The sequence below is a fragment of the Geotrypetes seraphini genome, chromosome 5, assembly GCF_902459505.1.
Source record: "Geotrypetes seraphini chromosome 5, aGeoSer1.1, whole genome shotgun sequence".
NCBI lineage: Eukaryota > Metazoa > Chordata > Amphibia > Gymnophiona > Dermophiidae > Geotrypetes > Geotrypetes seraphini.
The window spans coordinates 207,121,288-207,139,802 of record NC_047088.1 but is presented as its reverse complement, the minus strand read 5'-3'; the positions used below and the strand labels follow the sequence as shown (position 1 = coordinate 207,139,802).

General features: G+C 45.8%; 1 protein-coding gene across 4 annotated transcripts in view; it reads right to left on the bottom strand.

Moving 5' to 3' along the window:
* The window catches only part of TTC21B (tetratricopeptide repeat domain 21B), a 222,897-nt gene that overhangs the window by 59,778 nt on the left and 144,604 nt on the right, over positions 1–18,515 (bottom strand). For all 4 annotated transcript variants that reach the window (XR_004539464.1, XR_004539465.1, XR_004539466.1 and 1 more), the window contains 3 exons: positions 16,125–16,206; positions 14,649–14,799; positions 1,678–1,839 (listed from right to left, as the gene is read on the bottom strand). Coding sequence is in view for 1 of the 4 variants with exons in the window: in XM_033944656.1 (XP_033800547.1) it covers positions 1,678–1,839; positions 14,649–14,799; positions 16,125–16,206 (395 nt within the window). In the remaining 3 variants the exon portion in view is untranslated. The remainder of the gene's footprint in view (positions 1–1,677; positions 1,840–14,648; positions 14,800–16,124; positions 16,207–18,515) is intronic.

Here is an 18,515-nt window from a genome sequence, read left to right as displayed (position 1 = left end):
CAATTCCACGAGCTCCCGTTGGGGGGGAATCCCCCCAGTACACGCAGGAGTTTTCAGGGTAGTGGGGGGTTCCCCCCAATGGGAACGCGAGGAGTTGTAAGTTTTACACACCTTCTCACAGCACAAACGGGAGGGCCAGAAAGGCAGCGCACATCTGTCCTGCATGCAAATGTTGCAAGGGATTGTTGGCGCGCTTTTGACCGGTCACCATGAGGTTAGGTCAAGGAAAACAAAAATACACACAATTATGGATTTTCAAAGCTGCACATGATACTTTTCCCAGAAAATATGCACACAGAAAATGCAAGAAGATATCTACTATATTTTTCGCTCTATAAGACAAACTTTTTTCCCTCCAAAAGTGGGTGGAAATCACTGTGTGTTATGCTACAGTAAGGTAACAGTGAAACCGCAGCCAATGGCAGAGAGAGGAAGTGAGCTTGTGGCCAAGTACCTGTGACATGGGGCAGCACTCATAAAAACAGACAAGATTAACCCTTCCCTGGCGAGTTACATATAACCAGGGTTTTTCAACGCGCGCACAGACCGCTTGTTGGGGGTGCGCGGGATGACCGCCACCCCCCCACCGCTACTGTTCCCCGCCTGCCACCACTACTCTACCCCACCTGCTGCCGCAGCTGTTCCCTGCCTGCCGCCACCACTGCTCGTCAACCACTTGCTCACCATCGCAACTCCAGGCAGGGAAGGGTCGGCAGCATGCAATTGGACCCACCCAATTGCAATTGGACCTTTCCCAGACTTCAATTCTGATGTCGGAGAGAAGGTCCGGGCCAGCCAATATTATTATGGGGGTGGAGTCAGGGGTGGAGTTTGGGCGGGTTTGGGGCAGAGTTTGGCCCGGGGTACTCGGTTGGTATTTGTTAGGCTTAAGGGGTACTTGGCTTGAAAAGGTTGGGAAACACTGACATATACTCTCAAGGCAAGGGCAAGGAATCGCGCGCCTCCTTTCTGGCGTAAGGGTGTGAAGGATATCAATTATTTCCCCAGGGAACTCGAGCCTCTTCCTGAACTGGCAACACTAAGACGGTGTGAACACGGCTCAAGGTGCATGCTCAATTGAGATGCAAGGGACGGGCCTATACGTTGCGCACGGCTCAGCCTCCTACCACCCCGCACCATTCTGTGGCTGCTGTGCTGTGGAACCCGCTTTCAGAGGAGACAGGGTAACACTGGTTGCTGAGATCCCCAGTGGCTTCAGTACTCCAGGCGGTGGTGGGTTTGGCAACCTCTTTCTCGTCTTCCCGGTGCCCTTGCGCCATGCTGTGTGCTTGGAATTTCTTGAAGTAGCACCGAAGGAAGCTGTTGTTCTTGGGCGCCGCTGGCGGAGCTTCCTATGTTGTCGCAGGTTAAATTGACATCTACCAAAAGCTGTGAAAACTGTTGTTGTTTTAAAAAATCTCATTTAACTGAAAGAGCGTAGAATTAAGTTATGGACTTTTAATGTTAGTAAAGGGGGCTGGGTTCAGAGGCACAATTTGGTTCAGAATATTTTTTTCTTGGTTTTTCCTCCTCTAAATCTAGGGTGCATCTTATGGTCAGGTGTGTCATATAAAGCAAAAAATACAGTATGTATTTTTTTTCATGGTAATTAATTAAAGCAAAATTACACGAGTTGTTCCGCTCTGTATAAAGAAAAATGAAAGTATGATTACTTACTTTATATCCCCATCCAAATTTTCAAAAACCTCACCACCTACAGTTTCATTATCTGGATTCAAGCAAATTTCTATCATGTTATAGATTGCATTTTGTCCCCAGTCACTGTCTTTTCTGGCTTTATTAAAATGTCGAAGTGCATCATTAGGTTCTCCAGTAAACCTTAAAAAATAAAAACAATTTTATGTTGTATAAATGATGTTAATATTTGAATCATTTCATGTAAATGGACATCTTGCAACATACAACATATATTTTGTTTCCCATTCTAGGGAAACTGTTTTCTCTAATAATTAGAGTGTTCAATTTACAATACACTTAACTTCTTTCTCCTAAAACTGAACAGCAACCATTGCCATAGCATCCTATGTAGAACACTAATAAATAAACTAATCAATTTTCAAAGCCATTCCTCAGGTAAAAAATTTTGATCAATGGGGATAATTTTATAACAGGTTGTTAAGAGGGTATGAAAACACAGAATTTTCAACGTGACACAAAGAGTGGGAATGACCACACAGGTGCTCCAGAATGACAAGCGAGTCCTTCATTGTAGATGTACCACGAAAGTCAAACTTTTTCATGACACATAATTGCAGCTACTTCATAAAGACACATAGGTATCTATGTGTCTTTACAAAATACTAGGGGTAAACCAGCAGAAATCATAGCTAGACTGAAGCTGTGACAATTACATCAGTTTAGGAGTCATACAGTCTGTATGACTTTTATCAAGAACATACATACTTTGTGACTCTGCTCCACCTCACACATAAAAGGAGAAATTAGATTTTACCTGCTAATTTACTCTCCTTTAGTCCCTCCAGACCAGCACAGATGGCCGACCAGCAGATGGAGATTGAGAACCATTAAACTCCGAGTTTTGGCTATAGGCCTACTATGCAATCCCTCAGTAATCCAGTAATTGAATAGCAAAGCAGACAACACTATTACCCAACTAACAAACCAGACTTCCCTTTCAGGTGCTTAATCAACAACTGTTGAACAATAATGCAGTACAAGGCTAATCATGCAATGCTATGCGCTGCTGCTCTGCAAGGACAGCGCTGGCATTATCAACTAAGCCTGCTCCATATCAGTGGCTCTGGTCATTTGATTCTATTCTCCCTTAGTGGTCATGCTGGCTTTTTATTTTTAAATGAGATATCTTCCTGAAAAAAAACACTAGGTGGGTCCTATGCTGGTCTTAGGGACTAAAATAAAGTAAATTAGTAAGTAATATCTAATTTCTCCTTTCATAGCATCCCTCTAGAATGGCACAGATGGGAAGTAGCAAAGCAGTGACCATCAAGGGTGGGCCTCTTGAAAACACCTGTGCTCCAAACACCAAATGCCTGAGCTACTATTCTAAAGCTGGTCAGATTCAGGGCTGGTCTTATTGATCTCAATTACCTCAGTCTGAAGAAAACTTTTTTGACCAGTGAGACAATCTGCTCTCCCTTAGTTAGGCTCAAGTCAAAGATAATGCCTGAAACCTTTGATGTTTTTTTCTATCCTTAGTTTCTCGCCTGTGGACAGTATTAATTCTGAATGCGGCAGTGAGTTGTAGTCCCCAAACCAAAGCACATCATCTTCTGCTTGTTTAGTTTGAGGAAGTTTCTTTTTGACCATGCACTTAGACCCTCAACTAGTTTTGATATGTGCTGCATGTCAGCGAAGGAGTCTTTGGCAACGCAAAGGAGAAAAATGTCATCTGCATAGCAAATAGTGTGAACTTATGAGATGGAGAACCACTTACCCAAGTGCTCATATATACATTAAATAAGGATGGTGAGAGTGGCGAGCCTTGTGCCACCCCACAGAAGACATTCCATATTTCGGACTTCCTACAATCCTTTCTTACTTCATATATTCTCTTGCCTAGGAATTCTGTGAACCATTTCAATACTATCCCATGCACACCTAGTTCTTCCAATTTTAGAAGTAACAGTGAGATTAGGTCCAGACCCAAGGCCTTGGGTATGGGGGTCAGTGAGATGGCTGATAATGTTGTTGTCAAACACATGTTGACAAGGTCTGTCAGCCATAGCAGAAAATCTTGAGCCCTAAAGCACAAGATGCCTGCCACCTGCACCTTGAAGGAACCTACCACCAGGCTCTTCTCAAGACCATCCTGAAGAAAAGCCAGGACCACTGACATCGGAGATGTGAAGGGCTCCACATTCTGTTTAGCATACTAGTGCTGAAACATCTTCCAAACTTTGGAATAGGCCGCAATCATTGTTGGTTTCTTAGACCTTAGGAGGGTAATTGTGACCACCTCCAAAAAGCCCTTCTGTGCTAAGGCAGTGTGCTCAAGAGCCATGCCGTAAGCCCAATGCATTCTGGATCCTCCAGGGCAACTGGTTCCTGTGAGAGGAGATATGGGTGAAGTGGCAGTTTGAGATACTGGTCTCTTTGCAGCCGAACCAGATCCCTGTACCATGGCCGATGCAGCCCTTCTGGAGCAAACAGGATTACTAACCCTGTGTTTGTTGTTACTCTTTGAATGATCCTGCCTTTCATGGGCCATTGGGGAAACACATACAACTGCGCTGTTCTTAGCCAGAGTTGTATAAGAGCATCCATGCCTGAGCTTCCAGGCTTGAATTTTCGGCTGAAGAAGCGAGAAATGTTTTTGCTTGCTGCTAATGCCATTAGATCGAACATCGGGCATTCAAATCTACATACAATGTGTCAAAGGCTTTCAGGGACAGTGACCATTCCTCTAGGTCCAAGGTTTGGAAGCTGAGATAATCGGTTTGTACATTGTCCACTCCTGCTACATGTGCTGTTGATAGAGCTTGTAGGTAGACTTCTGCCCAGTGAAACATCAACTAGGCCTCCAGTCTTAACAGAGCACTCTTGGTGCCTCCCTGCTTATTGATATAAGCCACAGCTATGGCATTATCTGAGAAGACCCTGACAGCCTTGACTTTTGGGATATTCTCCAAATTCTGCAGTGCTAGGCAAACAGCTCATAATTCCAATTGATTAATGGACCACATCCTCTGAGAGGGTGACCATCACCCTTGAACTAGATGACCCTCGCATTGATCCCCCAGCCTTAAAGATTGGCATCCATGGTCAGGATCACCCAAGAGGATATACTGAGAGGCAAGCCTTTTGCCAAGGATTCTGGCTGGAGCTATCAAAGCAAACTGTGATGCACTCTCTCTGTCCAGGTCAGCAGCATCTGGAACGAATCTGTCTGCGTGACCAATGTGACAACAGCATGACCTGAAGAGGACGTAACTGAGCTTTTGCTCAAGGAACAACCTGTAGATAGTGTCACGCCATAGAAGCTGGCATTGCTAGGATCTACAAAATATGACATCTTAGCTTAGTTTGCATGGTTCTGTAAGAAAAACATGGCCTTTTGCTGTATTGAAGCTGATCCCCAAGTACTCCAGGGATTGTGTTGCACCATGTGGCTCTTGCGAAAGCTGATGATCCAATCTAGCTCCTGCAGGAGTTGGATAACCTGTGCCACAGCTTTCTCACTCTCGACCTTGGACAGAGCTCTGATCAGCCAATCATTTAAGTAGGGATGTATCTGTATCTCTGCCTTGCGCAGGTGCACTCCTGCAATGACCATCACTTTGGTAAAGGTGCATGGAGCAGTTGCCAGACTGAATGGGAGCACTGAGAATTGGTAATGTCCGCTCAGCACATGGAATCTCAGGAACTTTCTGTGATCCAGAAATATGGAGATGTGCAAGTAAGCCTCCATCAGATCCAGAGGGGCTAGGAATTCCCCCGGAGCCACTGAAGCTATGACCGAACAAACAGTCTTCATTCTGAATCAGGGTACTTTCAGTGCTGCATTCACTGACTTCAGATCTAGGATTGGTCTCCAATTGTCTGAATCTTTCTTGAGCACAATAAAGCACAGTTACTTACCGTAACAGGTGTTATCCAGGGACAGCAGGCAGATATTCTTAACGTATTGGTGACGTCACCGACGGAGCCCCGGTACGGACACTTTTAACTAGAAAGTTCTAGTTGACCGCACCGCGCATGCGCGGCTGCCTTCCCGCTCGACGGAGGAGAGCGTGGTCCCCAGTTAAGATAAGCCAGCTAAGAAGCCAACCCGGGGAGGAGGGCGGGTCCTAAGAATATCTGCCTGCTGTCCCTGGATAACACCTGTTACGGTAAGTAACTGTGCTTTATCCCAGGACAAGCAGGCAGCATATTCTTAACGTATGGGTGACCTCCAAGCTAACAGAGGGGGAGGAGGGATGGTTGGCCATTAGGAAAATAAATTTTGTAACACAGATTGGCCGAAGAGTCCATCCCGTCTGGAGAAGGCATCCAGACAGTAGTGAGTAGTGAACGTGTGAACTGAGGACCAAGTGGCAGCCTTGCAGATTTCCTCAATGGGCGTGGAACGGAGGAAAGCCACGGAAGCAGCCATAGCTCTGACTCTGTGGGCCGTGACAGCACCTTCCAGTGAGAGACCGGCCCAAGCATAACAGAAGGCAATGCAGGCAGCAAGCCAGTTAGAAAGCGTCCGTTTAGAGACAGGGCGACCTAAACGGTTAGGGTCGAAAGATAGAAAGAGCTGAGGGGATGAGCGGTGAGCCCTGGTGCGATCAAGATAGTAAGCAAGGGCACGCTTACAGTCCAGCGTATGCAGCGCCTGTTCCCCAGGATGAGAGTGGGGTTTGGGAAAAAAGACAGGCAAAACAATGGACTGGTTGAGGTGAAAGTCCGAGACCACCTTGGGAAGGAACTTAGGATGGGTGCGCAGAACCACCTTGTCATGGTGAAAAACAGTGAAAGGTGGGTCGGCAACCAGTGCATGCAGCTCACTAACCCTCCTGGCAGAGGCGATTCCATGTCAGAAATTTGAGTGAAGTAGTGGCAAGAGGCTCAAACGGAGGTTTCATGAGGGTTGACAAAACCACATTCAGGTCCCAGACGACTGGATGAGGCTTCAGAGGTGGTTTGACATTGAAGAGGCCTCTCATGAACCGGGAAACCAGGGGATGAGCCGTAAGAGGTTTTCCGAGGATAGGCTCATGGAACGCAGTGATGGCACTGAGGTGGACTCTGATGGAGGTAGACTTGAGGCCAGCGTCGGACAGAGAGAGCAAATAGTCCAGTACAGTTTCCACCGCCAATGAGGTGGGATCGTGGTGATGCAGTAGACACCAAGAGGAGAACCTGGTCCACTTCTGATGGTAACATTGGAGGGTGGCCGGTTTCCTGGAGGCATCCAAAATGCGACGGACAGGCTGAGACAGATTCTGTGGAGAGGTCAGCCCGAGAGAAACCAAGCTGTCAGGTGGAGCGAGGACAGATTGGGATGTAGTAGAGACTGATGCTGCTGCGTAAGTAAAGTAGGAAACACAAGAAGAGGAATGGGCTCCCTGGAGCTGAGCTGGAGCAGGAGAGAGAACCAGTGTTGGCGAGGCCACCGAGGAGCGATGAGAATCATGGTGGCATTGTCTCTGCGGAGTTTGAACAACGTCCGCAACATCAGAGGAAGTGGAGGGAAGGCATAGAGAAACCGACCCGTCCAGTTGAGCAGGAATGCATCCGGGGCCAGATGATGAGGAGAGTAGAGTCTGGAACAGAAAAGGGGCAGTTGATGGTTGTGAGGAGCTGCAAAGAGGTCCACCTGAGGAGTGCCCCACCGATCGAAGATGGAGTGGAGTGTGGTCGGATCCAGAGTCCACTCGTGAGGTTGAAGGATGCGGCTTGAGATTGTCGGCCAGGGAGTTCTGTTCGCCCTGGATGTAGACAGCCTTGAGGAAGAGATTGCGGGCCGTGGCCCAGGTCCAGATGCGGATGGCCTCCTGACAGAGGAGGGGAGAACTGGTGCCGCCTTGCTTGTTTATGTAATACATGGCGACTTGGTTGTCTGTGCACAGGAGAAGAACCTGAGGGTAGAGAAGGTGTTGGAAAGCTTTGAGTGCATAGAACATGGCCCTGAGTTCCAGGAAGTTGATATGATGTTGACGTTCCTGAGGGGTCCAGAGACCCTGTGTGCGAAGTTCTCCCAGGTGGGCTCCCCATGCGTAGGGGGAGGTATCCGTGGTGATGACCATGGAGTGAGGGGGTAGATGAAAAAGCAGACCCCTGGAAAGATTGGAGGAGTTCAACCACCATTGAAGAGATCGCTGAAGAGACAATGTCACACAGATGGGATGAGAAAGAAGGTCCGTGGTCTGAGACCATTGGTTGGCTAGAGCCCACTGAGGTGTTCTGAGGTGGAGTCGTGCCAGAGGGAGCACATGGACCGTGGAAGCCATGTGGCCCAGGAGGACCATCATCTGCCGAGCAGGGATGGAGTGATGAAGGAGCACCTGGCGGCAAAGATGGAGCAGGGTCTGTTGACGGTCAGAGGGGAGAAACGCCCTCATCAGAGTGGTGTCGAGAACTGCTCCAATGAACTGAAGTCGCTGTGTGGGAAGCAGATGCGACTTGGGGTAGTTGATCTCGAACCCCAGAAGATGGAGGAAAGAGATGGTGTGTTGAGTGGCTTGTAGCACAAGCGGAGACGTAGGTGCATTTCATCAACCAATCGTCCAAGTAGGGGGAACACCTGGAGGTTGTGAGACCTGAGGAAGGCCGCCACCACAATAAGGCACTTGGTGAACACCCTGGGCGATGATGCGAGGCCAAAGGGTAGCACTTTGTACTGGTAGTGATGGTGCTGTATCTGAAACCGGAGGTAGCGACGTGAAGTCTGATTGATTGGAATGTGAGTGTAGGCCTCCTTGAGGTCTAGGAAACATAGCCAGTCGTGTTGAGAGAGAAGAGGGTAAAGCGTGGCCAGGGAGAGCATTCTGAACTTCTCCTTGACCAGACACTTGTTGAGGTCCCTGAGATCGAGGATGGGACGTAGGTCTCCTGTCTTCTTGGGTACCAGGAAGTAGTGGGAATAGAATCCCTGACCCCTTTGGTCTTGGGGAACTTCTTCGATGGCATTGAGAAGAAGGAGGGATTGAACCTCCTTGAGAAGGAGGAGGGTTTGAGAGGAGTGAGAAGCAGACTCTACGAGAGGATTGTCTGGTGGAAGAGTCTGGAAGTTGAGAGAGTAGACGTGGCGAATGATAGTAAGGACCCACTGGTCTGACGTGATGACCTCCCAACGGCTGAGAAAAAGTTGCAGGCGTCCTCCGATAGGTTGAGGAAGAGGTAACGCTGGTGAGAGACTGGCTATGCCCTGGAGAAAGGAGTCAAAAGGGCTGAGAAGGTTTTGACTGAGGGAGAGGCTTGGCAGGTTGATGAGATTGGGAGCGAGCCTGAGTTTGCTGTTGCTGACGAGGTCGGCGAGGTTGTTGCGGAGGTGGATGAAGAGGTCTGGCTGAGAATCTGCGTTGGTATGAAGACTGCTGTCTATAGGGGCGAGCAGGCGGAGTCTTCTTCTTTGGTTTGATGAGAGTATCCCACCTGGTCTCGTGAGCAGAGAGTTTCTGGGTGGTGGAGTCTAGGGACTCTCCGAAAAGTTCATCACCAAGACAAGGTGCGTTAGCCAGGCGGTCTTGGTGGTTAACATCGAGGTCGGAAACTCTCAGCCAGGCCAGACGTCTCATGGCAACCGCCATGGCCGAAGCTCGAGAGGTGAGCTCGAAAGAATCATAAATAGAGCGCACCATGAATTTGTGGAGTTGGAGCAGACTGGAAATGTGTTGTTGGAACAGAGGGACCTTACGTTCAGGAAGATACTTTTGTAATGAAGAGAGTTGTTGAACCAGATGCTTCATGTAGAAGGAGAAGTGAAAGGTGTAATTATTGGCTCTGTTTGCAAGCATTGAATTTTGATAAAGGCGCTTGCCAAATTTATCCATCGTTTTGCCCTCTCTGCCAGGAGGGGTAGAAGCATAAATACTGGATCCCTGGGTTTTCTTCAAGGTGGATTCGACAAGAAGAGATTCATGAGGTAGTTGGGGTTTGTCAAACCCTGGGATAGGGATGACCCTGTAGAGACTATCCAGTTTTCTAGGGGCCCCCGGTATCGAGAGAGGGTTCTCCCAATTCTTGTAGAAAGTTTCCCGTAAGATGTCGTGGACGGGTAACTTTAGGAATTCTTTGGGGGGTTGCTCGAAGTCTAGGGCATCTAAGAAAGCCTGTGACTTCTTAGAGTCAGATTCTAATGGGATAGAGAGAGCCGCTGACATTTCCCGAAGAAATTTGGTGAACGAGGATTGTTCAGGCTTGGAACCTGTATCGATTGTGGAGGGCTCCTCGTCGGTTGAAGAAGCCTCATCGTCGGTACCGGGTTGGGATTCTTCCCAGAGGTCCGGGTCCTTGACGTCGGTGTGTATAGGACGGGACGGTGGTGTGGATGGTTCTGCGTGGTGAGTCTTAGAGAGAGATTTGCCAGAACGCATGGAGATGGTACCGGGGGAAGAGGAGCAGTGCCGGTCTCGGTCGGCTTGGCGACGGTCCCGATGTCGGAGAGGATCGGCATCAGAGTGCAGTTGCACGAGAGGGTTGATGGGTTCTGCCGCGAGCACCGGCATGGACGTGTTTAATGGTACCGATGGAGTCGACTCCGGTGGTATGGTGCGAGGCTCGGGCCGGTCCGGTACCGGAAGGAGCGGGGCCAATATTGTTGGCAACAGGTGCTGTAGTTGTTGCTATAGCTGCTCCTGTAATTGAGTTTGGAGTATGGCCGCAATGCGGTCGTCCAGAGGAGGCACCGGTACCGCTTTTTTCTTTTTCGGTACCACAGGTGCTGCTCTATGCCCCGGCGATGAGGAGGCCGATGACGAGGCACTTACCGAAATCGGGGCGGAGCGTTTACGGGGTCGGCTGGATGCCGGGAGGACCGGTGTCGCCGCCGTGGCAGGAGGGCGCTCAAGGGAAGTGGAAGGCTTCTTAGCCGGCTTACCTGACGCCATCGACCCCGAGGAAGGATCAGGCGGTGTGGAGGTAGTCGGTGCCGACTTTAGCGGCGCCGTCGATGGTGTGGCAGACTCCATGGCAGATCCGGTGCCAAAAAGGATGTTCTGCTGGATCTGCCTATTCTTTAACGTACGTTTTTTAAGAGTAGCACAGCGGGTGCAGGTGAATGGAAACACGGCCTCCGCAAAATCAAACCCGGAGGCCTGTATGATGGCAACAGGCCCCGCCGGGGCCGGCCAGAAAAATAAAGTAAAAGACAAATTACAGAATTTTTTCTTTTTAGACGAAAAAGAAACCCGAAGGGAAAAAAGCAAAAAAGGAAGAAAATTACGCGAGCGGGAAGGCAAAGTAGAAAATTTCAACAGCCGTTGAAAGCACATGCGTCTTCTTCGCTCCGCGGAAATGAAGAAACTGGGGACCACGCTCTCCTCCGTCGAGCGGGAAGGTACCCGCGCATGCGCGGTGCGGTCAACTAGAACTTTCTAGTTAAAAGTGTCCGTACCGGGGCTCCGTCGGTGACGTCACCCATACGTTAAGAATATGCTGCCTGCTTGTCCTGGGATAAAGTATATACAGCATCTACCTAAACCAGATTCTTCAGCTGGTACAAGTTTTATTACTTGAATATCCAATAGCCATTGAACCATTGCTTTGACCCTGATCACTTTCTCTGGTTGTCTGGCTGGGAGTTCACAAATAAGTTCAGTAGAGGACTACAAAATTCAAGCTTGTAACCTCTCGAATGATGTCCAGCACCCAATGGTCCGAGCAAATCCTTTCCCAGGCCTCTCAGTAAGCCAACATCTCCCCCCTCCCCTATCCGCGGAGGTTCAGTTACTGTCCTAGCATCATTGGGATTTCTTAAAGGCTGCTATGGACACAAACCAGAGGACTGAGCTCTCCCGGAGCCTCCAAATCTTTGCCGAGAGCCTTGAAATGATCTCTCTGTAGAAGATTGATGAAACCGTCAAGAGACAAGAAAATTATGATTTGACCCCATGGGAACACGGTATATTGTCTGGCAAAGACATAGAGCGGTCATGAGATCATCAAACCCCTTTCCAAATAGCATTTGGCCCCTAAAAGGTAGCCTGTCCAAAGTGGTTTTGGAAGCCGAATCTCCTGCCCCTTGCCTGATTCTACAGGCAAAGACAGAATAAGCAGAAACTTTGCTCATGGCCCTGAAAACGTCATATAGAGCAGTGTTTCTCAACTCGGTACAGGAGTACCCCTTTGCCAATCAGGTTTTCAGGATATCCACAATGAGTATGCAAGAAATACATTTGCATATAATGGAAGCAGTGTATGCAAATCAAGTTTATTCATATTCACTTTGGATATCCTGAAAACCTAATTGGCAAGAGGGTACTCCAGGACAGAGTTGAGAAACGCCAATATAGAGCAGTGGTTCTTAAACCTGTCCTGAGGGACCCCCAGCCAGCTGGGTTTTTAAGATATCCCTAATGAATAAGCATGAGTGAAATTTGTCTATAAAGTAGGCATGCAAATTTCTCTCATGCATATTCATTAGGGATATCTTGAAAACCCGAATGGCTGGATGTCCCTCAGGACAGGTTTAAGAACCACTGATATAGAACATCTGCAGCATAATCCACCCCTTAAATTTGCAATTGTGGATATGCGTCATTCTCTGCCACCACAACCCGATGCAAGATAGTATGGCAGGTGCGTGCAACACAGGAAGCCAAGGCCTCAAATTGCCTTTTGAGGACATCTACCCTGCGGTCTTGTGCATCTTTAAAATCACTCCACCTTCAATATGCAGAGAAATGTGCTTTCTAACTTGGGCTACAAATCCACTTTAGGTGGAACAAAACAGCTGTTGAAAATCGGGAGTTATCAGGTATAATTTGGCCATAGTTCTGGCAACTTTAAGGTACTCCCAATGCTCCATCAGCATCTTCGTAATGTCAGGATATGAAGTAAAAATGCGGTCTAAGCCTCAGAATGCTCATGACAGAACTCAGAGCATCAGAGGTCTGTGGGAATTCAAGTTTTAACTCCCACAAAGATCCTGTATAGACCTCCAGCAAGACTGCCGTCTTAAAAAGGTGGCACACCATCGGGTCCTCTCATTGGTCCAAGACTGCCACAGACTCTCTGCTGGTGGCCCCTGCATGAAAGAGTATGAACTTTCAATGGAGGAATGGTGCTCTGTGAGGATAAAACCTCCTGCGCAACCACCAGCGAGACCCCAGCCAGTGCAGGTTGCACCCGATAATTCAGGTAGGCTTCAAACATTAGACTCATAAAATCAGGGGTAAAGCCCTGAACAGGATGCTTAGATGATCCCTGTAGGGATTCTTCCTGTCTTCTCATGGGCCTAGTGACTTCTGCGAATCTGCGCTTTGCTGAAGACGTTGAGTATCTATTTGAAGGCTCTAAAGGGGATTTTTGACTCAAAAAATGATCCACCTGTGACTCCATCAGCTCAAAGGGATCAGAGGGGGTTAACCCCATGGCACACGGATGCTCCTCAGCCAGTCATCCAGTGCCTATCTGGCATGTATCGGGGTAAAACAGCCTGAGGAGTCAATCAGGAAATCCAAGATGTTGCAGCATTATAGTGCCAAAAATCAGCCCGAGAGCTATATTAAAATACAAAATTGTGAAATGGTTTTTGGGAGGTAGGGGACCTAAATACTAGTAAAATCCAAAAACTGCAGATAGAGAAATAAAACTTCAATCCACATACCACAACTTTTCAGAATGTCCCCTTTTGAAAGAAGAATGTATATAATATCACATTACCTAAAAATATATAATGAAAAAGGGAGTAAAAGCCTCAGATCTCCGACTGTCGCAAAATTTTTATGCTACAGACAAGAAAGGGACAGTTTACCTCATCAGCTGAAAAACCTCCTTTTCCCTTCCAAAAGAACAATTTACAATTTTTTTTTACTTATAATTTAAATATGCTTCAAAAACTTGTTTCAATATTATTTCCATCAAATCATTTACAACATAATCTGTTAATCCACAAACTCATTAACTTATCTGTAATTCAGCCCAAGATGATGGCCAGTCAGTGTTTCACGTAAAGCTGCAAAAGGGCAAACCAGACCAAACACATTTTTTTAAACCACATTTGTTTCAGCACAGACTTTCTAAATACTAGCCCCATAAACCTTTAAAATTGAAATTTGAGACTCCCCCCCAATGTCTCCCATAGACAGCAACAGACTGTACTCACAGTTCTGTTGCAGTTCTTTTGGTACTGTGCCTGTTTCAGCTCTTAACAGCAGCTGGGAAATGGAGAAGACTTTACCTCAAACAAGCATGTAAAAACAATCCAAATGCTTGTTTCTTCAGGTTAACTTATTAGTAAATGCCAGATAATAAACACTTGCAACTATTATCTTCTAGATTCACAACCGGTGTTCATTGTGTGCTCAGAGATCTTTACAATTGAGACCATGAATGTGGGTTTGACCCACCATCAAATGTCTCTTTGAACAATCATTGCACTTGCACTGGTAACATAAAAGAATGGTTATTTGTGGCTGGACTCAGTCACTGCAAAGGAAGGTAGAGGCAATATCTGCAGAGGACGATCTCCTGGAGAGAACAGTACAGAACCTAACCACTTAATTCCAATTCTATTTAAGAGGGACACCACTTTTCTAAATTAAAAAAATGTATTCTGTGCCTAATATTCCTATAAAAGGCACTGCATAAAATAGGAAGATAATTTAACCTATAATTAACATGCTTAGGTCAGTTTTCCAAAACCACATACATATTCAGCATCGATGTGCTTTTTATATTTTTTATGTCAGATGACTATCTAGTGCTAAATAACTTGAAATGTCTGCATTAGATGTTTCAAATTTTCCCTCAATCTCCTGCTTAATATTGGGCTGCTTATGATGCTACATTATGCTCATTAAGCATTTCACAATAATCTGAAGGCATCTGGAAAAGGAAATCATCACAAATTGAATTTTTAATTTAATTCACCTAACAAATGCCTACTGTACATGAACGTAACTCCCTTTGCACTATCAATGCAAAGGTATAAACCACATCTAAACATAAACAAAACTTTTATTTACTTTACTGAATTTTGTGATTCTTATATTACCTACCAGAGATATAATCCCTTGCAATAGTGAAATCCAGGGTCAAGTTTTGCTCTGGAAGAATGTTTCTCAGCCAATTCAAGAAATCTTGGTACTTCTTCAAGCTTACCAGCTCTTCTTAGTAGATCAATTAAGCGTGACAATGTGGCATAGTTATCTAAGAAAACATTTTATGTTTAAAATACTTTATTTTCAATGAACACAAGTTCAAACTGGATATTTATTGTGTCCTATGATCAATGGCATCTTTAACTAAGCAATTTTTCTTACATCAGGAAATGAATGAAATTAATATAAGACCTGAGGCTTTAGATTCTAGGAATTCACATCAAAACTTGCTCTTAAATAGCTCATGACACCACCTCTTTCCTCTTCAACCGTTTTCATTTTTTGTTAGGAAAAGAACACTAGATCTAATAATGTCCCTGCTTACTCTAATTTTTCTCCAAACCTTATCAACTTTCATTCTGTGCAGGTGGTCTCCGTGGTCCCTGGAGCTGAAAAGAACTCTCTCTCTTCCAACCCTGTCTCTCTTGATATGAACTCTAATGTTGAAAAAGGCAACATTATACTTATGGATCAACAACATTATGCTTATGGATCTTCATTATAGATGTATGAAGTAAGCATGTTTTATAGTCTATCACTGGAGGAACAGAAATGACAATTATCAGATATTAAGTAATAAAGCCTTTTATTTGTTAGAGGGACTTATGACCTGTTGGCTAGAGATAGCTACATTCTACCCTTTTAATGCATGGAAGCCAAGAATCAATATAAAATTGTGATCATCATTATGTCAATTTCAGACGGACAGTTTGTGTTTAAAAACCTGTCATCTAATTTTTCCCAAGAAATGCAGAATACAGTTCATCAGCTGTGAGATCAAGAAGAGATATCTATAGAAACTAGCAACTGAAGTGATAAAAAATGCTTTGAATTTAATTACTATTATACCCTTTTGTGAGATGCATGGTATCTTTGGTACAGGCTCTGCTCACATAAATACTTTTAAGGACATCTATATTTCTGGGCTCTTAAAACTACAAGCTATCAGAATTTACCAGGCCTGGTCTGCCAATCTATGTTCAGTTGGGTTCCATTGAAATCAAGCGTACTGCAGCAGGATTGTTCGGCAACCCTAGAATACCCCTGGGACAGGAGTGAATTCTTGTAAGTTGTAAACAGTTAGTGTGATTAATCTAGTTGTAGGGAACTAAACAGGAGTTATGTCTGCCATTAAAGGATTGTTTAAGAATGGGCTATATGCACAACCATTTTCCCTTCTGTTCATAGAAAAATAAATAAACTGAATTCAATGTCAATAAACTAATTCTACAAATTGTGATAAATGAAATATATTCATTTTTGCTACATAAAAGTCTCAAACATCACAGCAACAATACATGTAAAAATACAAGATATCAAGTACTTTCAACTAATCATGTTTTGCACATGATGGATATAAAAATCATTGAGTACCTGGCTTGCGTTCCAGAAGTTGTTGAAAATGAAAAACAGCCTGCTCATAATCTTGCTTTCTAAACATAAGATCAGCCATCATCTATAAAAATTATCAGAAGGGTAATGATTAGGTTATGAAATAATTTTAAAACACAGATACTATATAATAAATATAGCACAGTTACTTACCGTAACAGGTGTTATCAAGGGACAGCAGGCAGATATTCTCATGTATGTGTGATGTCACTGACGGAGCCCCGGTACGGACCACTTTAAAAGTGCACCGCCACTTTAAGTCTTTAGAAAGTTCACGATAGCCTGCACCGCACATGCGCGAGTGCCTTCCCGCCTGACGTAGGCGTGCGGTCCTTCAGTTAAGATAAGCCAGCTAAGAAGTCAACCCGGGGAGGAGGGTGGGTTGTGAGAATATCTGCCTGCTGTCCCTGGATACCACCTGTTACGGTAAGTAACTGTGCTTTATCCAAGGACAAGAAGGCAGCATATTCTCACTGATGGGTGACCTCAGTGCTAACAAGAATGGGATGGTGGGAGTGTTGGTCTTTAGGAGAATAAATTTTGTAATACAGATTGGCCGAAGTACCCATCCCATCTGGAGAAAGACTCCATAAAATAGTGAGAAGTGAATGTATGAACTGAGGACCAGATGGCAGCTTTACAGATTTCCTCAATGGGAGTAGATCTAAGGAAAGCAACAGAAGTTGCCATAGTTCTAATTTTGTGGGCTGTGACATGACTCTCCAGTGCCAGTCCAGTCTGAACATAACAGAACAAGATACAGGCAGCCAGCCAGTTGGAAATCGTTCTCTTGGAAACAGGATGCCCCAACTTGTTTGGATCAAATGAGACGAAGAGTTGGGGAGAAGTACGATGAGACTTTGTCCTGTCGATGTAATAGGCCAAAGCAAAGCTGTTTCTCCAGCGTGAGAATGAGGCTTAGGAAAAAAACTGACAGGTGAAACTTAGGATGCATGCGTAGAACCACTTTATTATGATGAAAAACTGTGAAGGGTGGATCTGCCACCAATGCTTGTAACTCACTGACCCTTCTGGCAGAGGTGAGAGCAATAAGGAAGACAACTTTCCAGGTGAGAAACTTGAGATGAGCTGTGGCCATTGGTTCAAATGGTGGCTTCATCAAACTGGAAAGAACCACATTAAGGTCCCAGACGACAGACGGAGGCTTGAGAGGTGGTTTAACATTGAAAATTCCTTTCATGAATCTGGAGACCACAGGATGAGCAGTGAGAAGCTTTCCCTCAACTGGTACGTGAAAAGCTGTAACAGACATGGATTTGAGTCCAGAGTCAGACAGATGAAGAAGATAATCCAACATCAAATCTACTGATAATGAAGTTGGATGATGATGATGAAGAAGACACCAGGAAGAAAACCTAGTTCACTTTTGTTGGTAACATTGCTGGGTGACTGGTTTCCTGGAGGCATCAAGAATTTGTCGAACAGGCTGAGAGAGGTGTAAGTCAGATGGATTCAGCCCGAGAGAAATCAAGCTGTCAGGTGCAATGATTGCAGGTTGGGATGTAGGAGTGATTCCTGATGCTGAGTAAGCAGAGTAGGAAAAACTGGAAGAGGTATGGGCTCCCTGGAGCTGAGCTGAAATAAAAGGGAGAACCAATGTTGCCTGGGCATTGAGGTGGAGGAAGAAATCTTTTTTCTTACTGGTCCCACAGTGACAAGAGGACATCCGCTAAAGCTCAGAGGGGGAAGATTTCATGGTGACACCAGGAAATACTTCTTCACCGACAGGGTAATTGATCGATGGAATGGTCTTCCAAGTCAGGTAGTCGAGGCCAGCAGCACGCTTGATTTCAAGGGACGATGGGACAGACAGGTGGGGTCGCTCCAGAGGAATGCTTAATAGATGAGAGGGAGAGAGGGTTCTTGGGTGGGCAGACTTGTTGGGCCGTTGGCCCTTTCCTGCCGTCATACTCTATGTTTCTATGGGCCACCGAGGAGCAATGAGGATCATGGTGGCCGCCTCTCGTTTGAGTTTGAACTGAGTCCTCAACATGAGAGGAACCGGAGGGAATACATAGAGAAACAGACCCATCCAATCCAGGAGAAAGGCATCGGCTTCCAAACGGGGAGGAGAATAAAGTCTGGAGCAAAACTGGGACAACTTGTGATTGTGGGGATCCGCAAACAAGTCCACTTGTGGAGTGCCCCATTGAACAAAGATGGACTGGAGAGCTGTAGAGTTGAGAATCCATTTGTGAGGTTGAAGAATTCCGCTGAGGTTGTCTGCTAGGGAATTCTTCTCTCCTTGAATGTAGACAGCCTTTAAGAAAAGGCTGCGAGTCGTCGCCCAAGTCCAGATTTTCTGGACCTCCTGACATAACAGGAGACAGCCCGTGCCTCCTTGCTTGTTTA